The sequence below is a fragment of the Heliangelus exortis genome, chromosome 1, assembly GCF_036169615.1.
Source record: "Heliangelus exortis chromosome 1, bHelExo1.hap1, whole genome shotgun sequence".
Taxonomy (NCBI): Eukaryota; Metazoa; Chordata; class Aves; order Apodiformes; family Trochilidae; genus Heliangelus; species Heliangelus exortis.
Genome location: NC_092422.1, coordinates 190,783,340 through 190,808,467, shown reverse-complemented (window position 1 = coordinate 190,808,467; position 25,128 = coordinate 190,783,340). Strand labels below are relative to the sequence as shown.

The following is a 25,128-nucleotide window of genomic DNA, read 5'->3' as shown; positions in this document are numbered from 1 at the left end:
TGTGTGAGAGAAGGGAGATACTGTGTGAAGATGAAGCCGAAGGAGCTGGGGAGGGGACCGGCACCGGAGGATGACCCGGCACCCGAGGGCTGGATGCCCGCAGCCAGCGGTGGGCGGGAAGCGCAGAGCTGGGGAAGTCCCCGGGGAGGAGGAGGAGGAGGCGGGGAAGGGCAGTCAGCTGAGCCGGGCCGCTGCCATGGGCTCGCCGTGAGGGGAGTGAGCGGGGAGAGGCTTGGCGCGGGGCGGGGGCTGCCCCTGAGGCGAGTGAGGCGAGTCCGGCGCAGGGGCACGGCGGGCGGAGGCCGATTTGCTTTCGCCGGTGGCCGTGGGCGGGCTCGCCGGTGACTCGGCGGATCCGGAGTGGGCCTGCGGGGAGGGCGAGCCGCGCCTGAGAAGGGCGAGCGGGGAAACGCCGGTTTGTGGCTCTCGGAGGCCGTCCCCGTCCCCGGGAGGGGGGGAAGGTGAGGGCTGCGGCGGGACGGAGAGGCCGTGACTGGGCAGAGGGCGCGGGCGCCTCAGCTCTCCCCCGGTTCTACGTCGTGCGTGCGGTGGAGGAGAAAGGGGACGAGAAAGCGAAAATGAAAGTTAAAAAGTCAGCGGAAATGGAATTTCGGCGTAAAACGCGACGTCGGGGCGCGCTGGGGCCGAGCGGGGCAGCGGAAGGCGGCGGCGGTGTCGTCGTCCCGGGCCCTGTCAGGACCGAGCGGTATCGGAGGCCGCGCTCGTCAGGGCCGGGAGCTGGCGGCGGTCAGGCCGCGGAGGGTGGGTGGGTGAGACAGGGACTCGTGTTGTGTCATCCCCCGGGGACAGGGATCCCCAGGAAGGGGATCAGTTGATTTATTCGTGCAGTCCTCTGAGGGTTTAATGGCATCCGGAGAGCCTCAGGGGTAGCCAGGTGCAGCGGGGTCAGAGGGGGCGGAAGGTGCCTGCATGCTGTGAGGAGAGGTGTGGCTCGGCTGAAATAAACGAGTTATTGCGTTGTGTTTACAAACGTGTACTGGGGGAGAAACCGAGAGTTTTCTCTCTGCCGACTTTATAGTAGATGCTTCAGAGATGTCCAGCAAGTTGAAGAGCCGTCCTGCTGAAAATGGAGAGCATCCCAGAAGTAAAATGGAAAATGGAACAGACAGTATGGCAGCCCCCGTCCTTAGTACCTACACCCCAGAAGAGATGGTACAACAGATGAAAGAACTGATCACTGAGAACAATGAGTTAAAAGGTGAATATGCGTGTGAGCTGGTCTTGAAATGTAAAAGCCCTGAGCCTCCACTGTGGGGCTTTTTGTATGTCCTACCAGTAGGAACTCTGTGCTCCGTGCTGGATAATATTTTATACCTGGATAGCATTTGTTCTGTAGGCACCTCTGCAAGTGGCAAGGCCAGTTTGATAGGACACATCAAATTGAATCAGTGTGGAAAGTTAGAAGCAGACCAGCCCAATTTATGAGTGACTTATTTGCTTCATAATTACACATAGAAAAGCAGCATAGCACTGTGTATTTTAGGAGGTGAGGTGAAAAAATCTTTCTCTCGTATGTTCTTTGCTCATGAGCCTCTAAAAGCTGTTTTGGTTTGTATTTTAGGACTGTTGGGCAGCTCCATTACAGACAGAATAACACTGTGCAGTAGTTGCATCAGGAGGGGTGGGTACTACATTATTGGGATGGTCTCTGAAAGGAGCTGCATCCTCTTGGACAGAGAGGGGAATTGGAGCAGGCTGTCCTACACTATGAATGTTTAGATGTGGCAGCATCTCCTGTACTTCAGAAGGAAGTGACAGTCATGACAAGGGTCTGTGTGGGAGAAAGCTATGGGTTTCCCTGAAAATGCCTAATGAGTTGAGCCTTCCAGGTGAGAGAGATTTGCTTCTGGATTTAGGTGTTGGGTGTGCACTTTTTTGGAAAATGTATACAGCAAAACCCAAGGGATTTGGGAATTTTCTGTGTAAATGATGGAGGTACCTCATGTTTACATGGCAGCAGAGCATGAAGGCACATATCTCATGTGCTGTGATTTTAGACTAGTGTTTAAATTCCACCCCAATCATTTCTGGACCTGGTCCAAGTTCTTTGTCTTGGAGTCTCATGGGTATCTGCCAGGAAAGTTGTTTCTAGAAGTGCCTCTGGTATTTTGCTAAAAGGTCCTACAGCATATAAGATAATATTTTGGGGCCATATTCATAGCTACTCATACCTTGCAGAATCATTCTCCAGAGCTACATTTATTTGCACAATCTGAGGGATTTCTTGGCAGTTTATAATAGACATCAGGACATAATAGAAGTTATACAGGGGTTAGAAAATATACATTGTATTAGAAAATACAATGTCTAAAAGGTTTTCAAGAAACTGGCTTTTAGTTTGTTGCTTTAAAAAAGCAAGCCTGAAATATTTCAGTTGACTCTTCCTAAAAATATTGTGAGCATTTTGCTACTTTGTTATCTACTAACTTTGTTACATACCCATGGCCTCCCAGACGGGGTGAATGGACTTTAATGTGTTGGCCACATTTTTTCAGTGTTTTCGATCAAATCTTCACCAGATGTTCAAGTAGAGCATTGCCGGGTATATCTGAGACTTTCAGTCTGGTAGCCTCCATTTTCATGCAGTAATTCACTAGTCTGGGGTGTCTGTTTTCCCTACTGTGTCTCAGTATCAGAATTTCAGTTCAGAAGTTTCACTGCAGTTAACACGTGCAGCAAGATACCAGGGTTCTCTCCTGAGCAAGACTTACTGCTTGTACTGTTTGTTAGGGAATAATTTAGGAAGTGAGAGGGTGTGTGCATGTGGTTTTAGCAATGGATTTAATGCTATTTATTGTAGTGCTAACAAACTCTGTTTAGTTTTGATTTGGTATTTAAGATACTTGAGGACATTCACATTTTGTACTGAATTATTTCTGACCCACTGAAGAATGCTGAGCTCAGTGTAGGGGAAATCTGCTGTTTCATTGTCAGTTTATTAATGTGAATCCATGTCTTGTCTCTGGCTGTCATTTAGAAGCCATGAAGGTTCATAACCAAGCCATGAAGGATCGATATGAGGAGCTTTCTGCCTGGAGGGAGAAGCAGAAAGAAGAACGAGAATTTTATGAATTAAAGTTCAAGGAAGCTAAGCAGTGCTTAGAAGCCAAGTGTATTGAAAATGAACAGCTACAGCAACAACTTCAGAGCTTAAAGGAAAGAGAAGAAGTGGCTGGAATGGTAAAGAAGGAATTGGTTGTATTGACATTTTAAATGAAAATCTGGAGCGTTCGTGTCTTCAGGGGCTTTGGATATTTCTTAGCATCTCTGTTTTTATGCTTTAACAAGAGGTGTTTGCTTGATTTAGCTTATAAAGTGAGTCTTCTCAGAGAGTATTTATGACACATCTGAGAAAATTTGCTTTATAATTAACATTTAATTAACAATAAAAAAATAACATTCTTTACTTAAGAAATTAACACTTCTTGCTAACCTTTCATTCTTTATTTTGCTGAGTGTGGACTCTTGACTTTGTCTCTCCCCTTGCTCATTAGATTATCTGCCTCTCTTGATCATTTGCTTTGTGTTTCCAGGAAAAAAGTTGAGATGTTAGGGGAAAAAAAAATCCATCTATTTTTTGTATCATTCTCCTCTCATGAACACTCCTTTGCTGAGGTCAGATTATATCTGTACTTCTTTTTCTGCCCCATGGTAGTCTGAGTGTCCTCCTGTCTTACCTTTGGCCTTGTAACACATCATTTTAATGTTGCAGGTGATTGCTTAGTTGCCAGGCAACACCAATTTACCAAAACATCTATGAAAAAAGCCTATTACAACAAACCCTGCTTTGTGTCCCACGGGGTTATGTGAACAGGTTTTTAACCAGAAGTTTCATGCAGAGCCAAACTGGTGCATCCTGGTGTCTGGCACCTCCAGGACCCATAAAGATTTTTTTGTTGCCCAATGAAGGATGAGTGTATTGTCCTTTTTCTCAATGGAGACAGGAGTACACTCTCCTTTTCCCTCCTGGCTGCCTGTTTTATGGAACTCTGAAAAAATTTTGAGCATGTAAATCAAAATTGGTCAATGAGTTCAGAAGTTACAAGGAGGGAGAAAGTAACCTGTAAATAGTATGACTGTGTGTTATTTACAGGCTAAAAGTTGTACTTCAGGCTTGTCAAGGAAACTCAAAATTTAATAGATCTTGGATACTTTTCATGGGAAAGTAAACAATTTATTCTGCCTCTGACTGTTTTAGAACTTCTTGTACTTTGAATATGTACAAGTATATTATTGACTGAATGATCCAACCTGCTTGAGCAATCCAAAATTACCTTCTCTCTTGAATGCTTTAGTTCTCCTTTGATTCTTTTTTTTTTTAAGAGCATGAAAAAGATGCCTCTAACAGAAAAAAAAATCATTGAAAATTCTCTCACCTCTGTGTTTTACTATTAATTGAGACAGACTGTAGTCCCTTGCTAGTGATATCTCTGTTTCACTCAAAGCAAATAACAAATATATTGTGTTGCCTGCCTTAGTGGTAAAGCAGCATGCATGGGAGAGTTTCTCTCAAAACTGTACTTTTATTCATCCTGTAAAGCCCTCTCCACTGGAGCTGACTCAAATTGCAGCCTCTTGCAGCCTAAGCACAAAATCAGAGACAGCAGCAAGTCAGGTGGGTGGGGTGGTGCTGTGGGATGAGAGACACTGTCAGTATAGCAAGAATTTGGAGAGTTAGCATGAATGATAGATTAGAATGTAATGCAGACTCCAGGAATTGTCTAGGATTTACATTAATGGTATGTGGTAAAATAAAGACAATACCAGGAAGTATTGGCTTGGACTTGGACTGCAAAATGAGAAGGAAACAAAACTCACAGAGAAAGTTTCATAATGGGGAGAGGAGTGAGGCTTCCTGGTTATGTAGAGGGTTAAGAGACTGATTTGAGGATCCTGGGGAAAACAAAAAGGCCGAAGTGAAGGTGACAGTCCTGACTAAAAGGAGAGATTAAGTTTGGGGAGAATCTCTGAGGGACAGAGGCTTTGTGGAAGGGAAGAAATATAGGGAGAGATCTATACATGGAGATGAGGCAGAGTGGAGTTGTATGGTGGGGAGAGGCTGAAAGTGAGGTGTGTGGAAAAACTCTGCCTGCTGGTCTTTTCTCAGAATCTTAGGTAGATTTGGGAAAAGATAAATAAAGATACAGGTGAAAAAATACAATTCAGGACAAGAATTGTGTAGGTTGGCTGAGAACTGTGTGGTAGTGAAAGGCATAGATTCAGGCAAAGATTTGCATCCTAATTTTCTGTGTATTCAGGGCTGGTAGCCCATGTGTTTCAGAAGCACAGTGATCATCCTTTCATTACCCTACCTTCACAGTTCAGACTTCTTGCTCTCTAGTGGACTAAAACATAGTTTAAGGATCTGTACAATGTTTCTTTCCAGGCAAATTTGGACAGAAAACGGGATGCAGCACCCTATTATTATGTTCAGGCTCTGTGTCTTTTGGTTGATGATTCCTTTTGTTTTGCTAATGCAGAGTTTGTTATCCCAGGAGGCTCCTGAGAAGGCAGTGAGGCAGCTGAAATCCCAGGTGCAGAGGCTCCAGGCTGAGAAAGCAGACCTGCTAGCCATCATTTCAGAACTGCAAGTCAAGCTGAACATCTCCTCAGCAGACGATTCATTTGTGGAGATTGGGATGAATGTAAGTGAGGGGAATAAAAAGAACACAACGACCTGCAGCCAGAAACTGGTTCCAGCTTGGTCCTTTTATTTTCAAACTGAATTTCATCTAAGGAAGGCTAAAGGATGAGGAGGTTAGGTCTTGAGTGTAATTATAGTGACAGTGTTTACTTGTTGACATTCTACAGTGAGGTATTTAGCACCCTATTCTTCTTCAGTAGAAAGGGTGAATCTGTACCCATGTTAATGAAAAGTCTTTGTGCCTCTTTGTGAAGAAACAGCAAACTGCCAACAGCAGCAGTAACACAAGATACAGGCATAGTGGATTTGGGGAGAAAAGTTGCATAGTCTCTTAAACTGTCTGACATGAACCATTTGTGTGTTACAAGATGTAGTGGTAAAAGACCTGGAATTTATTTCTATCTTTCCACTTTGATGTTCTAAGTAAATTAATTCCATAGGTAGCCTGTATTGAATTAGAAATATTCTCAGGAAAAAACAGTATTTTCCAACAGGAGACATCTGACTAATTCATGGTATTAAGAGACTTACCTTAGTTGGAATTCCTGGGAACATCTGTGATATGTTTTGTTAAGGATCAATGCCCATGTGTAGAGGGGGGCATTTTCTTTTGAGAATGGAGCTCACTTTCTACTGAGAGGTGTAAAGATGCAGGCAAACAAAACTAAGTGCAAAGCTGTGGATTGTTCCCTTTCTACATTTCACAATGTAGAAAATGTACTTTTTCTACAGTCCTTCCTATCTGGAAAACATTCACTGGCAAAATGTGAAAATGTGAGTTTCTGCTATTGCCCTGGTAGCAGATCCCACTCCGAAAAGTACAAGTGCAGCAAAGAAATAAGATAATTTAATTAAATCTTGTTTGGAGTTGTTGAAGAAAATTTCAGACTGCAGAAAACCTTTAAAGATGTGTACTCCTTTTTTTGCCACAAAGAGTCCTATGCTGCAGGTCATGTGCAGTGTTGTTGGCTGTTGTTGTGTGGTGGCCACTCATATTTATAGGGCAGAGTGGCCATGGCAATTGCTGATGAAATGAGAAGGTCCTTTCTCATTGTTGTTCCTCTTTTCTGATCAGCCTAGAAAAGATACAGGGAAAGGTATGTGAACTATGTAAGAATTTCCAAACATGAAATTGATCCTGTAGAATTTTTCTGATTTATTTATTTGTATGGCCAGGATAGTACTGTTCCCTGGTTTTCTTCCTTCCTTAACTCAAGTAAATAAAATTGTGTTCTGTTTAGTCTAAATACCAAGCTAGCACTGTTTTTTTCTTTCCTAGGAAGGAGAAATAAATAGAACTGCAAAGGAACATCAAGAGAGTAGTGGTGAAATGCCCAGTAACATTGCTGTCTACATGTATGTGTTCTTCTGTGATGTTTTTGTTTCAGATTTTTGCAATGTGTTTTGTTTTCAATGTGGGGGATTTTTTTTTCTGTGAGAAATGCACTAGAAAATTGTGGTTTTCTGTGGCCTTGCATGCCATTGCAGTAGCTTCTCTTTCTCAAAATTTGATCTTTACCAGCTCCAGAGCAGTAGGGACTTCCTTGCCCCTAGCTGAACCTTTACTCCTCATGCACAGAGACAGGTGATACTTTTAAACTTTGTGTTTTGGATACTGCCCAGTTGAGCAGCTACATGGCTGTGGCTGAACTCTCTTATTTATTTTGTGGCCTTTGCTTTTGGAAGGAAAGGATATAGAAAATGCTAAGGACATAGGAGGCCAGAAAGCTGTGCTCCCTGGACAGGTGTTCCCTTAGACCCTGCCAGTCCCTATGTAACTGGAAGGGAGAACAATGTTTTAATGTAATGACAGAAAAATTGTCTCTCAGCAAGCATTTGAGAAGCTGAAGGAAAAACACAGAGATGCAACAGAGAGATGATGAGCACAGGCTGGTCTGCAAATGTTCACTTGTCACTAGCTGTGGCTTGTAAGAACACTGATTAAAAGAAGACATTTTTTGGGGGAGTAGCTTGCCTTTTAATGAGTAACTGGGCCATATCTACAGGAACAGAGGGTATCTGTACCTTTTAAAATATTTCTTGTGTCACCATGTGTCTTTGTGCAGCACTGAAACTTTAGACTGGTGCACTTAAAAGGTTCACAGAAATGTGATCCATGCTGGACAGGTTTATTTCTGTAAGAGTAGAACAGTGCACTGAAAGTCCCCTGATAAAAGTTAATTACTTAAAATATCTTGGCTGAACACTGTCTTTGGGCTATTGAATTTTGGTCACAAAGGACTTGGAGCTCTCAGGAGAACACAGAAGCCCTGCTTTCTGTTCTGAACTACGAAAGCAGATTTTTAAACACATGATGTTTTACAGCTCAGCTTCTGAAATGTATGTATGTAGCCCACCTATCTCACTGAATAGTTAGGGGACTTTCTGTCTAGCTGGACAAATGGAGGGAGTAGAATACAGTATTGTATCACTAGTAAATTACCTTATTTTTCAGTTAATTTTAGTGTTTCTTTTGTGTTCACTTCTACAGTAGCATAATGGGATTTTGAAAAGACCTATAAATTATGAGGGAGCTAAAATTTTGAAGATACTTTTTCTGAAAAAGAAAGCAATTTCTGATGACCATTTTTAGTGGAACACTCCTTCTTTTCCTGGAAAGGAATGAGACAGATATAAGAAAAGTTGCATGTTTCATTGGGAAAAAAAAAAAACCAACTTATTTCAGGAACAGAGAGCAGCACTTCGCAGAAGTGGTTGCAAAGTAGGCCAGAATAAATGCACTGGGTTTTGTATTATCTTGTCTACTTTTGTTTTCCTTGCTTATGTACTAAATTGTTCCCCCAGCTTGAAGGGGACATTCTGAACACTGTGCAAAGTAAAGACTGCACTTGCACAGGCGGGGCTGTGGTTAGTGGCTTGTGGGTAGGTCTTGGTTCTTGGGAATCAGCCCTGTGCTCAGAACTTTGGTTTTCAGTACTGTGTGATAAGGCCTCTCAGGGTGGGTCCCAGAATTAGGGATAAGGGAGTGATCCAGTAAAATCATAGCTGTTGTAACTTACTTCTGGTTTGGTTTGAAGCAGGAGCAAATCTGCAGATGGATCAAAGAATTTGGAGTCTGAGGATCTGACTGTGAGCCACTTGCTGTGCTGCCTTAGAAATGAAACTCAGAAGAGGGAAACACTTGAGAAGGAGCTGCAGGATACCAAAGAGAGGTATGCACATTTGGAGCTGTTTTATTTCAGGACTGCTGCAGTTACCAGGTCTGTGAGTGATGAGAGACAAGCTGTGATATCAGCATGACCTGGATAGGGAATTTCCCAAGCTCTCAGTATTAATAACTTATTCTTGTGGTAGTCCTTACAGGGAGAAACCACAGGTTCTTTTCCACAGGCAAAAGAGTTTCCATCTTCTATTAATATTCATTACAGCACCACTGATTAAAACAAAGTTCCCATTTCTTCTTGGGTCCAAGCTTTCCCCAGATTGTGTCAGAAGATATGATGACTAGTTGGAAACATTCTCTCCACTCATTCCTCCATAGTTTTTTGGTTTTGTGTGAATCATCTGCAGGTATGGCCTAATTTAAATCACAGTGTATAAAACAGGGATCACAGTCCTTTTTGTGATATTGCCAGGCTACATTTAGCAATGTGTGAGCTCAGAAAAGCTCCTTAGAAATGTCTAAAATAAGTTTAATTCCAAACTTGTCTAAGAGAGAGTTGCACAGGCATCCATCTGAGCTCAGTTATCTTGCTATAAAGCAGCACGACTGATCAGGCATGGAAAATTGCCAAAGCTGTAGCTGTTGCAAATCCCCACTTTGCTGAGGCAGAGTCAGGCTTCCTGGACTTGGCCTGCTGTGAAAGGTTGGTGTCATGGTTAATTGCTTCTTTGTGTCTTCCTAGAAGAGGTAATGAGCCATAGCCAAATGATTCTTAGAAATCTCAGCCTCTGAAAATATCAAAAGAAAATAGAGGTAATATTCATTACTGGATTCATTACTGGATTCAGTGAACAGAGCAACCCATTTCCAAAGGATCAGCAGTTTTGGACTGTACCAAAGATGGATCACTGTGGTGAATGTCACTGTCCTTCAACACTCCTGCAGACTTATATATCCCTATGAATTCAATATACATGCTGGGTGTCCTGTGCTCTGCAGGGACTCCCATGGTTGTGCAGGCTTTACTGCCTGCCTGTGCTTTCAATTCTGCCTCTTGTTTGTGGCTATGGTGTTATATATGGGCCCCTCAGTTCAGGAAGGATATTGAGGTCCTGGAGCAGGTCCAAAGGAGGCAACTGGGCTGGTGAAGGGACTCGAGCACAGATCCTATGAAGAGAGGCTGAGGGAGCTGGGGGTGTTCAGCCTGGAGAAGAGGAGGCTCAGGGGAGACCTCATCACTCTCTACAACTCCCTGAAAGGAGGTTGTAGCCAGGTGGGAGTTGGTCTCTTTTCCCAGACGACTTTCAACAAGACAAGAGGACACAGTCTTAAGTTGTGCCAGGGGAGATTTAGGCTGGATATCAGAAAGATTTTTTTTACGGAGAGGGTGATCAGACATTGGAATGGGCTGCCCGGTGAGGTGGTGGATTCTCCATCCCTGGAGACATTTAAAAAGAGACTGGATGTGGCACTCAGTGCCATGGGCTGGCAACTGCACCGGTGGGTCAAGGGTTGGACTTGATGATCTCTGAGGTCCCTTCCAACCCAGCCAATTCTATGATTCTATGATTCTATGAAAAAAGAGAACATCATTTGTGTGAAATCCTCGAGTAGTCACGATTTCACTTTAAATATGGGTCAAATCCATTGTTTGGATTGGATTACTTCTGTTTTCCAGACTGACAGAGCTGGAGAAGGAGACCAGCAATTGCCTGGAGACTGGGACACAAACTGAGCAGGAGAAAGAGGAGAGTTCAGAGGCTGTAAGTACCTTTCCTTCTGAGCTGAGATTTAACAGCATAGAGCTTACCTCACTGCCTAGATTTTCACTTGTACTCAGGGAGCAATTATCCTGCACAGGGTATGGAAGTGAATTTTGAACTCCAATCCATTTCTTAGAGGGGATTCCATATTACATCAGCCACCTAAAAGTGGTGAATTAGTGGCCAAGAATTAAGGAAACACAACACCACAGCAGTTATACCTCATTGCCCTGGCCATGCCCACAGCAGAGATGTGGTGATTCCAAGCTCCAGAAAGTCTTCAAGATGGGTGAATTTCCTCACTGGTGGCTAGGTCAGCTTTTGGATCAGAACCCAATGACAGCCTATTGTAAAGCAAAACTTAAATGTTGTGCTCACGTGGCACTTGGATTGGATTTTTCATGTTTTTGGTGAGATGCATTACAGTGATCTTGGATTAAGACAAAGTTTCAGACAAATCAGTCCTGTTGTTTTTAATAAGGTTTGAATGGATGTTGGGGTTTGGATTCAGCTCCTGATTCAGACACCTAAATTTACATTGTAGGTATCTCTGTGTGAGATAAGGGTCTAAGCTCCCAGAGCAGGGGAGATCCATTCAGGTTCAGTGCAGCTGCATAACTCGGGCAACAAAGAATGCCTGTATGTGAGGCACTGCAGGTTATCTGAGATAGCAGGGGGACAGCAAATATGCTGTGGGGTCTGCTAGAGACATGTGTCCTTCTGGAGGACAGGTCAAGTATTTTAGGGCTGGGCTGCCTTAGTTAAACAAGGCCAGTTTGTGGTCAGGCCAAGGGATGGCCTTTCTAAGGAAAGCAGATGATGCCTCAGTTAATTCTTTCCAGTATTTTTATCTCAACTTTGCCTGAGTTACAGCTTGAGCCAGATGCTCCTCATCTAAGAACTGATACTGAGGTCAGCATAGTTACATGCTTGTGATGGCAATCATTTCCATTTATATGCTCCTTGGTTTCTTCAGAGGGCTCTTGTCAGCAGAGCTCTTGCTATCTCCCTCTATTGTAAAATGTAAATCTTTACTGAAAAAATGGGGGATGCATTGTGGCCCTTTGGAAGGCTCTGCATTTGCCTGGAAGAGAAGGAAAAGTTTTTTCAACCCTACTTTGGCTGTGCTTGGAGAGTGAGGAGTGGCTGGGGAAGAAAAGCCCATAGCACAATCTCTGCCAAACAGCATCTGGGCACTAACCTCCTGAGATGAGGCATCTTAAAGCACCACTACAGTTACTGCTCTGCTTTCCCTGGAAGACTTCTTGCAGGCTTCCCAAAAGCAGAGAGAAAGGAAGCTCTAGGTGTTGTAGGTGATTTGGGCTCCTTTTCTGGTTAGGCTAAGAAATGGGTATTGGGGGGAAGCATTCTGTAATGTCTGGTGGCATTTTTTAGAGTCAGGTTAGCCTTTTCTTCCAGTGAGGCTGCCAGACTTGCTTTCCAGAAGCATGGATTGATTGTGTTTCAATTAAGTAAAATATATTGAGTTATGAGGGCTTTCAGCAGGGCCCAAGAATTCACACTCCAGCTCTATTAGAAGTCAGACTCTTGCCAGTGATACACAGTTTCATTTGTTGATACATTTCCTGTTAAGGCAGTTTCTACTGCTGTCTAGTTTTCTGCAAATTGAATTCCATCACCTTCCAAAAATCAGTGCTTTGATCTTTGAGTGTGATTGAATTAGTTGGATTGCTGCATAAAATAATTCTGTGGCTTGTTATGCAGCTATGATGGCAGAAATATTTCTTGTTGCTTCTGAGATAGAAAAACTGTAGTGCAACGTGCTCTGTGAGTCTTTACACAATCATATTCAATCTCTTTTCTTGGCATGACTGGTGAATGATGTCAGCTTGGGCAGCTCATGGAGTTTTTCCTCAGCAGCATCTGTCAGTAGCTAATTGTATTCTCTCTGTCACACTGGCTGTGTCCCACACTTCTGTCCTGAGGTGAAAGTTGAAAGTGTTCACAGGTCCTCATGGATGAACATCCTCTGCTGTGCCAGTTGGCCTGGGGAAGGGGTGGACTTTCCCAGTTGGAAACCTGGAGCTTTTCTTCAAGGAATTAGGGCACAGCATGCTCTTCATAACACCCAGTATCTTTTTAGCCACAGGAACCCAGCTCATTCCCAAGGTGGACTGGAGGCTTCCAGTTAATTTAATGATCTAAGGTATTATCAATTAACATTATGGTCCTAGGCAGAGTTAAACTGATGCTGGAATGATGATGAGATTCAGATATTTCTATAGAAAAGCTCTAGCAGGTACCTTCAGACAGTACAAATCAGCAGGATTCAAAGGTTTCATGTCTTCCAGAGTGTGGGTATATATTATAAGAACTGAAACTCAAAGATGTCCTTTGTGTCTTGAGTTGGATGAGACCAGAGCTGCTGTTTCTTTCCTCCTCTTTTTTTTTTTTTTTTTTTTTTTTTTTTTTGCCTGTCTTTAGGATCCCTCAGTGATTTTCCTGTGGTCTGAAGGCAAAATAAAAGGGGCAGCAACTCACAGCATCACTGAATACAGTTTTACTAGAAATCATCTTTTTGATTCTCAGTGTGGATTCATAAAGTCATGGTAATGGAGTTACAGTTTGGGGTTGAATTTTCTCCTTCAGAAGTCAAGAACTGAAGTCTTCCTGACCTGTGGAACTCATGACTGTGACTGATTTGTGTAGGGAGAGTGCCAGTTGGCTGGAAGAGTTTCATGTGCCACTGAAATAAATAACAATGCATAAAAGCTGCTTTGTTCTCTGCTTTCTGCCTGAAAAAAGAATGCAGGAAGCTAGAGTGGGGGGGGTCATGTAACTGGGAAGAAAAAGTCTTAAGGTTTTAGTCTGCTTCATCTACTTGGAAACTGCTGCTTCTGTTCTCCATCTGCTGCCACACCTCTTTCTAAAGAGCTCACTGATGCTCGCATAGCTAGGGGTAGATTATTTGTTTATTTTTCCTTGACAGAGTGTTACTGTTGCTTAGAGGAGTGGCAATAATCACTGAGCCTGATGTTTTGCTCATGTGTTTTCAACTGGGAACTCTGAGAACAAAAATGTGGGTGTGCTTCCCAGCTGTATGATGTGGATTGTACCAACATTGGAAGGACAATAACAGTGTTGGCTTTGAGTCACTCAGAATTTATGAATGTTTTAAGTCAAAATAGGGTTCTGCCATATTTAGGAATAATTGGTAATTGTGAAGCCTTGTGGACAGGGCCTTGCTATTGATTACAGAATATAATGATGCATAATGACTTATGCTGTCTACTCTAGAAAAAGAACATTTCTAGGTTAGATCTCCTAGTTAGCCTGCAAATTTCCTATCTTGAATTGTCCATATGTAATTTCCCCCTATTTTTTCTCTTAAAGGTTGGCAGTGAAGTAGAAACCCTGAATTTGCGAGTTTGTGCTCTGTTTAAAGAGCTTCAGGAAGCTCATGAGAAGTTAAAAGAAGCAGAGTTGATTCAGAAGAAGCTTCAAGAAAAGTAAGGTTCAGAAGACCAAAAGTTCTGCCTTGACACCCAGTATATATCTGCATGACAGCTCCCACCCTGGGAAACTCACCAGTTCTGCAAATATCAAATATCTGTTAAATAACTATTGCATAGAAATGCTGTAAAAGATTGCAGCTTCTTTGTAAGTGGAGATGAAAGTACAGAAATACAGTAATTGTCAGAAAATCTGAGCTGCCAGCCACAAATACAAATACAACCCCAATGCCTTGAGTTTTAAGATTTAGCTTTTAAATTTTCCTGATATAAAGCCAAATCTTTCCTGTTTTCTGCTTCACATGATCAATCCCTGTTCTAGCTTTAGGTGAACCTAAAGGGGACCTGGTCATGGCCCTCTTCATATGAACTGTCTGTTCTTTTGCAGACCAATCATGTGGATTATACGAAGTGATTATAAGAGCCTCACTTTATTTGTCTAAGTTGTCTGTCAAATTCCAGTTCTTTGAGATTCATACGCTTTGGTTTCATAAGTTCTGTTTCTGATAGCTGTGTATAGATGAATTTTTGTGCTTTTTCTTCATCAGAATAAGCTTTTAAAGTGAACCACACAAAGATTTTTTTTGTTTTATGCCTAGCGTGACAAATCAGTCAGGAAAATGTGGTCAGGAGAGATCAACCTTTTTTCCTTTTTGTGTCAGGTGCCAAGGGCTGGAAAGAAAAAGCACAGCAGCATCAGACTTGGAGGAGATGCAGCAGCTCATGTACACTGTCAAGAAACTGGAACTTCAGTTGGAGAGCATGCAGACAGAGGTCAAGCTGGAACAAGCCAAGACACATGAAGAGAAGTGAGTGTGACTTTATTTTGTATTTTGGGGAGGTATTGTTGGTGAGATAGGAAAGTCCAAGAGAACCTGGCCACAGGGGAATTGAGCCTGAAATAAGAGTTTTGTGTTCTGTCATAAAGTCAAAGTGGAATAGGGTAATAAACAAGCAGAGGAAGCAGGAAGTGACAACAGCAGCACCACTGATTAGCAGCAGTAAATGTGTCCACAGCTTGGAGGGTAGTGACAAGTCAGGTGGTGACAAGCATGAGAAAGTGATCTTAATGAAGGGTTCTATGGTCCCTACCAAATGTTTGCAGCTCAGAGGTAAGAGTTCAGTGAAGCTGAAGTAGAGAGACCCACTGTTTGCTCTGGCTCCCAGCTCCCTTTCTTGTACAATCCATGTAAAGAGTGTGAAAATGTCAGTCCCAGCTGTACAGAGAGGCTGAGCTGCCTGGAGGACCTGTCTTCAGCTGCTTATTACCTTGGAGTCTGTGTCTGGTTCTTCTTCTGGTGCATTCTCCTTCACTTGAAGTCCCTGAGTTGGGACTTTGGTGTCTTCATAAGACTTAACAGAATTTTTGAGCTTGATATAAAATATTGGGGGATAGATTCTTCAGTCTGAAATGCAGACAATCAATAAGGACATTTTTTTGGACTCAGTCTGTGGGTAGAGCAGCCCACAACTCACTGGAAGAGGGATGCTGAGACATGGAGTGTGATTTTTTTTTTTTTTTTTTTTTTTTTTTTTTTTTTTTTTTTTTTATCATCAGGAATGCAGATTTATTTTTAAGGAGCTGGTGATGTGTTTTGATTTTTTTCTCAGTTCGAATTTCAAAGAATTTTTAAGTGTTCCAAACTTTCACCTCTTTTCTTGTCATGAACAGGACAAGATATAGTACCTTGCAGGATGCATACAGCAAGCTCCTTTCTGAACTCACTGAGGCAAAGAGAACAGTTGATGAAATGAAACTCAAAGAGGTAAAATCATCACAAGAAGAAATCCTAATTAGTTAGGGGGGAGCAGAAAGGATGGGAGAATATATCCAGGAACAATTTCAGGCAGGAAACAAACACACATCCTGTTCTGTCAATTAGAGACAACTCGATCCACAGTGCAGCATGGAGCCCAGTCCTTAGAGATCAGTGATATGCAGGTCATTGATGTGCAAAGGCAGATAGGTGTTCCTGCAACATAATTTGTAAACATGGGAAGGCAGACTTCTAAACATTTTTATAATATTAAATTAAAATTATGTAATCATTGTAATCTTTAAATGAATATATCAGTCACCACTGCTGGTGGTGATCACCACTTTCCAAGGGCAGGAGGAATAAGATGCTAATTTTAACTTCAAGCTGTGTCATATTCTAAGTTTATGTCATAATCATAGTTCTTCCTTGCAGCTGAACAGAGTGGATAAAGTTGTGGTGGAACAACTGAATGCAAAGGTGGAGTTGGCAGAACAAGCCCTTGCTGCAAAGCAGCTCCAAATAGATGAAATGAAGCAGATAATTGCTAAGCAAGAGGAGGACCTTGAAACCATGGCTGTGCTCCGTGCTCAGGTATCAGCTCTTCTCCAGAGATTGGCAAGTTCCCCCACCCAGTGTGCAGCAACCAGGAGGAGCTATTGAATGCCTCATTCTGGAATACTGAGTTTTCTGCTTTCTCAGTTCCAAGCATAAATCCCTTACTCAGCCTGCTTTGCAGATCCCTGCAGAGCCTTTACCACTATATCCTGTGGCTCTGTAGGAGTAACTGTGTGTGCAGGAGTCTGGCACAACAAACAAAAGCTGGCAATAGATGTGTTTGTGTATACAAAACCACCGTGCTTAAGAATCACTGCATATGTTTCAGGGATGATTTTACTCAAGCCAGGGTGTGTGCAAACAGGGACCAAAAAGGGTCTGCCTCACATTTAAGGCACAGGGCTGGCATCCTGGTCCAGTTTGACTGTGCCAGATAGGTCTGTGTCACAGGTCAGGTCACCTCCTCACTGCTTTTTATACCTCATTTCTGCCTCTGTACAGCAGTTGCACTGTCCCAGGTAAGACAATTGAAATATCTTGTACAGAATCCAGAAACTACTGAGTCTTCTTCACCTTCTAAGTAGTGCAGGTCTGCATTGTGTAGTGTGGAGGTGCAATGGGAGTCTTTTTAAGTTGATGTAGACTATGAAACAGACTTGCTGTTTTGGCATACAAGTTACAAATTCTCAGCATGGTTTAATTTCTCTGATCAGATGGAGGTTTATTGTTCTGATTTCCATGCTGAGAGGGCAGCAAGAGAGAAGATCCATGAGGAGAAGGAGCAGTTGGCTGTCCAGCTGGCATACCTGCTGAAAGAGCAACAAAACCTTGAAGATCTTGGCCGGTGAGAAGAGACTTTGACTGAGCTGCCTTTGAATTGTCTTGTTACCCTGTGTGCTGGAGTTGACCAATATTGTCTTGCTAGCATCTCTGGAGAAAGGGAAACAACTTTGCAGACTCATTTCTTGTGTAATTTGAATTTTAAAAAAGGGGAGGGAAAAAGAGTTGACTGACTTCTCGTTTTAATTTTGCAATGGAATCTCTGTAAGGCAACTTAGTTCTTACTTGGGTGCCTTAGCAAGACTCCACTTGGATGAGTCATACTTGTTAAATGCTCCCTGATGGTTCTTTGGGTTCTAGCCTCAATTTTAGTGGTGATTTTTTGCTAAGCTTGCTGCATGAGTGCCCGGGATATTTGCTGCTTCTCCAGGTGATAGTGCTGAGTCCTCATAGCTTTGAGTACTGTGAGAAACTGAAATGGCACCATTGAGCACTGTCAGCTGTAAAAGAGTCCTCCACTCATCTTGTGGAAGCCATGGGTATAAGAAGAGTGCCCAGAATTTGAAGAATGAAGTTACATTTCTCCTTAACTCTGCACTGAACCCTTTTTCGGGTAGAACTTACTTTTCTACATTAATCAAATTTGCTGTTTGCCCTGAATACCTGAGCATCCTTGGAGTTTTTTAGAGGAATATGCCCCAGATCCCTCTGTGTGTAGCTATCAGTGTCAGCTGTATGCCACTGATTTCAGCAGGGCCCTGGCATGATCTTACAAAGTGGCAGTGTTTCTGGGTCCTGTTTCTGAGCAGCAGTTGTGAACTAAATGCATGACCAGTTGTCACCATCAACTTGCAAATCCCTTAACTCATTTTGAGTCCTCCTACCTTTCCTGGAGACAAAGATACCTTTTTGCTGAGTCCTTTTTTCAGAGCCCTTGACTTATTTCTTCTCCACAGAAACTCTTTGGCAGAGATGCAGAATCGCCACGGGGCCAGGGCACCAGACCAGGAACGTTCTCCTCACCTTGTCCAAAGAGGTACTGTAAGCCACCTCTCCAGCTCTGGGGTTGGGCTCTGCTGTGTTCAGTTTGAAACAGCTTTGCCTGGCTGCAGGCAGCTGCCCTGTGATTGTTCTGGCATCTGAGTAGCTGCAGGGAGCCTGACTCTCTGGCTGTTAAAAGAAAGCCACCTGTCCACTTTCAACCACTCCACAAAAAAAAAAAAAAAAAAAAAAAAAGTGTGAAATAATCAAGTAATGTAACAGGGAATAATGTATCTTCTCTGTTTGCAGGTACTGGTAGTCATGACTGGCCAGAACAGAGGAATATCTCGATGTATTCATGTCCCAAATGTCAAGAAATTCTACCTGATTTGGACACACTGCAGATTCATGTTATGGACTGCATTAAGTGAGTGATGCTCTCCAATTCTTCATCTGCTGGAGTTTCACCAACTAAAACACATCCTTTTTTCTTCCTGTTTGAATAATGCTCAACTCTACATCACAAGGAGGAGGTTTTCAGGGGTTTTTTCATTAATCCAAGGGGGAAGGGGTAAAACTCCTACCTTGCCTAATCACAAATCTTGTTTTAATCTGCTTTAGAAAAATAATTTTCATAGGGTAACAACATGGGTGAACTCCCAGTGTGTCTGCTGCTATAAAATCTTTAAGGAACATTCCCCTGATGTGCTCTGCTTTTATTGCCAGCCCACAGAGTGAGGCTGAATCACTAAAGTCAGAAGGGAGATGTACTGACCAGTTAAAGTACTATGATCCTGTAAATACTTCATCTCTCATATACTATATATCAGGAAACATACATTTTAAAAAGCTGCTTGAGAAGCAAAATGGAGTAGTGCTTTATTCATCAAGCATTTGAAATGAACCCCAGTTTCACCAGATGGCAGTTTTATTGCTGTCCTTGTGGCAGTACTAAACTGGTGTTAATTTTTTTGGTTGTTAATATATTATCTTCTTGCTTTAGCCAGATGTGGGTAAGGTTTAAAACAGATCATTTAGATCTGATATATGTAGCTCCTGGTGTACCTATCTCACTTGGTTTTTATAGGACTGTTAATTTTTAAGGTGTTGTGTTGATTCTACTTTATTATAATAAATTCTTTTGAACCTGTACAGTATTGTGCTAGAAAGAGACAAGATAGATGTAACCTAATTTAAAAAATATAATGGATTTTCACATCTCAAAATAAATATATTGCAAGAATAAAGTTATCTCTGCCTGTGGATATTTGGAGTCTGAAACAGGATTGCAAATACCTATGGCTGAAAAGCTCATGTAGATAGAACTGTTGTGTATTAGATCTGTTCTTGTCCTTACTGGTGTTTTTATTATCTGAACAAAAAGTATGTTCTTGACATTTTATATGAAAGGGAAACATACAGCCCTTAACAAAATATGAAGCAGCTGGACAACTCAACCAAATTGGTGGGATCCATGCAAATGAGTTGAATGTCTTTTGCAAATAGCTGACATTTGCACTATAGGAAACTGACAGGGAAGAGAAATGAAATTGATGCATGAAAACCTGTGAGCAGCCACAGTGGTGTCTCCTTATGGCATCATCTTCCTGATGAAGGAAAGAACATGTTGGTGTCTTCTGCCCAAGTTGGAAGGTGTTAACTGCCCAGTTGGAAGAAAGCCTCCAGGTGATTTTGGACTGATCTGTCAACTTTGATATAGGGAGAGGGTTTTATTTTTTTCCCTCCACTATTCAAAATGGAAATTCTGGAAGCAACTACTCCAGGACTCACTACAACCCAGGAGTTAAATCTGATCCATCATGTTCCATGTTAGGTTTGTTAGGCTCACTGAGGGGCACCAATAAGATTTGTTTGTGCCCAGCCCAAACTCTGGCTGCCAGAATGATGAGCTGAGTGTTCAGAAGGAGTTGGGTGGGATGGTCACATAACTGGCATATTAAAGTGTTTTCAGTAGCACTTTATTACTTCTTGGCTCATCCTTGAACTTCCAAGTTCACATTGTAATAAGCCTGAAGATATCCTGATTTGACACCATAGTTGCCATTTAGGAAGCCTGGATCTTCCTCCATGTGTAGGCAGAAATACTCTGCAGAAATACTGAGCCCTCTGGAAGATGAAGTGCAGTTTGTAAGGAAAGTACCTACCCTGGAGTAGGTTTATGTAAAGGGCAAAGTTATAATTAGTTTTTGTTTGTACATTTGTAATGATTTTAAGAAAAAATGGTGCCCTGGTCCCAAAACCTTAGGTAACAGAAGCTTCTGACAGAACCAGTGTGAGTGAAAGCGATTGATTCCTTCAGGTATCCAGCTTCAGGAGGGCAGTGCCAGGGTCATCACAAACTGATACTCTTGGGCAGTCTGATCAACACGACAGCTTATCAGGGTTAGTCTAAATAAAATGGTAAAAAAGTTTATTTAAAGGGATATGAATTTTACTCAGAACGCAGTAAATCAGGGTAAAAGACTGTTGTAACAATTATTCACCAACCAAGTGGTTCCAAACTGGGAATTTCTGAACAGAAAAGTGACAGCTATTGTAACAGTATTTACTGTGTCCCATTGCAGGTTAGATGTAGTAAACCTGTTGAGAGCCAAAGGAGGTGAGACAGAGTAAGATGAGCACAGGGCTTACAAGATCAATGTAATATTTTTTTCATTAAAATTTGAAAAAAAGCCTAACCTGCTTGCAGATAATCACATAATTCAGTCAGAATATGTCTTGAAAGGCCTTGTATGTCAGGACAAATTATGGTACTACTACAGTCAGCAATGGTTTTAGTCCTAAAGCTGAGGTTTATCAGTTTCCACATGCACCAGAAATGGTGAAAGCACTTGTCACTGGTGAGCTACAAAAGGACAGTCCCTTCCCCACAGGCACTACACCAGGGCAGTAAGATCCAGTGTTCAAACAGATCTCCTGACCCATCTCTGCCTCTGTGAAGGAGTTGTGTGCTCCACCACATGGTGTACAGGCTGAGTCACCTATCTGTAAGAAATCCAAGATTCCTCTGTGAGCAACAGCAACTGACTGGTCTGTGGCCTTTACTGCTGATTTATGTCCAGGAGGGGTTTCACTGCCAGAATCAATGGATTCCAGTTTTGAGAGAGATCAGCTAAAGGAAGCATCCATTTTTGTCATTGCTTGCCCACTGTGTTCATGGGGTCTGTGAATAGATCCCAGCTCAGTGCTTTGATTACTGAGTAGTACAGGCACTGATGCACCTGGAAGAGGATTTCTGGTTTGGGGAGGGGTAATGCAGACCATGCTCAAGGAAAAGAAGTTGAGCTCTAGTATGAAGTCCAAGCTTTACTGCTTCGTCAGCTTATGGAGAGCAGCACAGCTTCTCAGGTCCAGGGACAGGAATGCTTTTCTTCCAACTGAAGGTAAAGATTAAGTCACATGTGGCTGATCAACATGTTTTGGTACTCTGAAGTTTATTCTTCACGTTTAAAGGATGGTACAACCTGTGAGAGAAAGATGCTTCTGCAGTAAAATTAATAGGTATAGCTGATGGCACATTGGGATGTTGAGCTAAGGAGAGTGGACAGAGGCCTTAGGATGGTGGATACCACAACTGCACAGGCAGAGCTACAGCAGATACTTGGCACTTGCACGTGACAAGTTCTCCTATCAACTTGCTTCCCTAAAATAAGTGTTTCTCCAAATTGTCCTGTGGATGAAAATCCAAATCACAGAGGAGAAAATACACTGAAGAGATCAATACTAGAACTGGAAATTTAAAAATTGGTGACTCAGTACTTTTTGCTTCAAACCTGAAATAGAAACTACTCCAGGGCTGATTCATTCAAAACACAGGCCTAAAAAGTGTAATATTGATGTTTCACTTTCAGCAGATGAGTATTGTTAAAAAATACACAAGGAAAATACCTGCAGATATATTTTGGGCTAGAAGAAGAAAATACTCTTCTGGTGTGTTTTTCATGTCTTGCTGTCACTGAATTCTCAGCTACCAAAACCAAGAGAAATAATCTCCTTTTTTGTCTTTGTAATTAAAGTGAGGAATTGCTTTTATTTTGCTGGTTATCACTGTTCTAATTATCTCTTGTAGACTCTGGATTCTTGTTTTTTGTTGCCTATAGCTCATGTTCTCATAAAGCATCTCCCATAATTTCAGGTAATACAAGAGCTGACTGCAATCTGTTTGAAGAGGTATTCATCAGCTTGGTTGCCACCTTTTTCATAAATTACAAGTACTCCCAGCAGATGGAATCTTTTACTGGCTTTTAATTGGTTCCTTGTGACAGTAGGGTTTATGGGCTTCTTTCCCTGAATCCAATTTTATTATGGGAGCTTTGTGATAGTTATGGATTCTGCAATGATCAGAATCTGATGGAAATGATGCAAGGCCAAAATCAAACTAATAAAATGGTAATAGAGCTGATTTCATCTGAGGAGAATTAATGAAAACACAGCAAATCAATGCAAAAGCCAAAGGAGGAATTACTCATGTGCCTGCCAAGTTGAAATTAATCATTTTAAGAGGCTTCAGAAAGAAAAGGGATCTTAGCACAGGAATACTAACAGGAGGACATGGGCATTAGCTACAGAGGTCTTCACAGAAAGATAAGATACTCTGTCTGATAATGCATCAGACAGAGGAGGGACAAGGAACTGCAAAGAGTAAAACCACAATGGACTTAAACCTGTTCATACAGCCAGGGCTGTTTGTCATTGTCACCATTAACTCAGTCCAGAGGACAGAGCTGCTGTCATGGCAGGTGGTCACAGCCAGTACATACTCATTACCACAGGTTTAAGAGTTCAACCCCTTTGTTTTCCCTTAGATAAAAGATAAAATGTATTTGTGTTCCAAAATCAGTAGATACTTCATGGCCATGAAATGCCACCCATTTACCTCTGTTCTTAAAAAAGGACTTTCCTGGTGTTGCAGCATGTCCTTCAACCAGCACCCAATGTAGGTACCCAATGTAGTACCTACTCAATGTAGGACAGAAGCCAGAAACATTTCAAACCACTTTAGATTTTAGAAATCCAGACTGGGAAGGGCCCAGAACAGTGGGGTTGGGGTGGGTTTGAAGTTTGTGAGCAGGAAGGTGTCTCTGAATTTGCAGGGCTCAAGTCACAGGAGCAGGAATTACTTCAATCAGGTGGAGGTTAGGGGCATTTGGTGATGCTGTGTGATTAATCTGGCAAAGATTAATCACAAAGGCAATTAGCAGCCAGACAGTGGGAAAATATGAAAAACACAGTGTCCCAATGCCTACCTTGCCAGGGTGGAGCAAAAGGTGTTTCTTCACTGCCACCCTAAATGACAGCAACACGGAGGAGCTGCCTTGGGCTCTCAGTGCCCATACAGCCACCCCTCCCGAGCTCCTGTCATTATTCCCAGCTCCCCTGAAACACCTTTGGAATGAGCACTAGAGAGACGGATGCACCCAGAAAGAGTTAGCCTGGAATGCCTGGCCTAGGCATGTGGTTTTGGGGAGAAAACCCAAAAGTAAGAACATGACACACATGGAAGAGCCTGTCTGACAACTCTTGAGCAGAGCATTTCAGCTGCTCAGCAAAGCATTTCTCTTTGGATACCTGAATGTATCTTGAGCTTTTTCTTGCCATCTGCTGGAACTTGTTAGTTATTCCTTCAATTACTGCAGAATCACAGGATGGTTCAGGTTGGAAGGGACCTTAAAGATCATCTAATTCCACCCCTCCTGCATGGGCAGGGACACCTCCCACCAGACCAGGCTGCTCCAAGCTCCACCCAGCCTGGCCCTGAACACTTCCAGGGATGGGGCATCCACAGCTTCCCTGGGCAACCTGTGCCAGTGTCTCACCACCCTCATAGTGAAGAATTTCTGCCCCTAATTTATCTTTACTCACCTGGTACTGGTACTATTGGTCTTCAAGTAGCATAAATATGTACAGACTTGGAGGAGGGACTTACTGCAAGAGCCTTGAGATTTGAATTCAAATCCTTCTCTTTTTTTGGCAGTTGTGGGGTGATTTCTGTATATCATAGATACAAGGAGAAAGGGCTACAGCAATGAGCTCTAATAGATAAAAATACTCAGAAACATGATTTTTCACATAATTATGGTTGCTCATACCAGAGAAATACTGAACCATACTACAAAATCCTGGTGACTGCACATGTCAATACCTGAGTTTGATTCTGCTGGCCTAACACAATTGCTGAGATTATTTTTATTATCGAGATATTATTTTTATTATATCAGATGCTTACTCTGAGGAGGTCACCCTGATCACACACGGGCAGCTCCTTACAGCCAAAGCAGGCTCACACAGAGCTGTGCGTGCCTCACCCCCCGGGGCTGCTCCACAGGTCAGACACCGGACGGCTCTCCACCGCAAGCAGGAACAGCGGTATGACGTCATCACCCTCACACCCGTGACCTCACGCCATCGCCCCATCCCCCGGCCTAAACCCCGCTTCCCGCCCACAAGCAAAATGGCGCCGGGCGGCGTCTCCCTGCCAGGACTAAAGATGGCGGGGACGCGCGCAGCCCCCGCCGCAGCGCCCCGCGCATGCGCGGCAAGGGGCGGGGCCGACTCGGAGGTTTTGGCGGGTGCCGGGCGGCGCGTGAGCGGCGGTGAGAGGGGGGAATGGGAATGGGAATGGGAATGGGAATGGGAATGGGAATGGGAATGGGAATGGGAATGGGAGAAGGTGGGGTTTGAAGGATCGGAGATCCGCACGGAGAAGCCGTGTAGGAGGAGGTCGGGGTTCCCCTGGGTGAGGGAGGCGGTCGGGCGGGAAGCGGAGAGGGGTGGTGAGGGGAAGGAGGAGCCCCCTGCGGGAAAAAAAAAAGGGGGGGGGGAGAATCAGGGATCTTCTGGGGACAGGGACGGGGATCCCGCGGCTGCTGTGGCCCATGGGAAGGGAGGGATCTGCGGGGTTTGCTCTGCCCGGCCTTGGGAGCCCGGGGCTGGCGGCCAGGAGAGGGGCAGGGGGGTGGCGGGGTGAGCCCTGGCCCGGTGTCCCCAGAGGGACAAGGGAGCCCGG

General features: G+C 43.2%; 1 protein-coding gene across 19 annotated transcripts; it reads left to right on the top strand.

Moving 5' to 3' along the window:
- OPTN (optineurin) lies at positions 1-19,352 on the top strand. 19 transcript variants are annotated; one of them, XM_071734101.1, is made up of 14 exons: positions 1-109; positions 1,040-1,219; positions 2,999-3,201; positions 5,517-5,666; positions 6,945-7,021; positions 8,707-8,838; positions 10,468-10,552; positions 13,907-14,022; positions 14,688-14,834; positions 15,698-15,791; positions 16,218-16,376; positions 17,054-17,184; positions 18,077-18,156; positions 18,411-19,352. In XM_071734101.1, exons 1-14 carry the CDS (start codon positions 31-33, stop codon positions 18,530-18,532), a joined length of 1,755 nt encoding a protein of 584 aa, XP_071590202.1. In that variant the 5' UTR covers positions 1-30; the 3' UTR covers positions 18,533-19,352. The 19 variants fall into 19 exon arrangements, with proteins under 19 accessions (XP_071590202.1, XP_071590203.1, XP_071590201.1 ...); XM_071734102.1 differs by having other exon boundaries at positions 15-109; positions 1,043-1,219; XM_071734100.1 differs by having other exon boundaries at positions 55-109; positions 1,043-1,219; positions 5,502-5,666.
- The last annotated feature ends 5,776 nt before the right edge of the window (positions 19,353-25,128 follow it).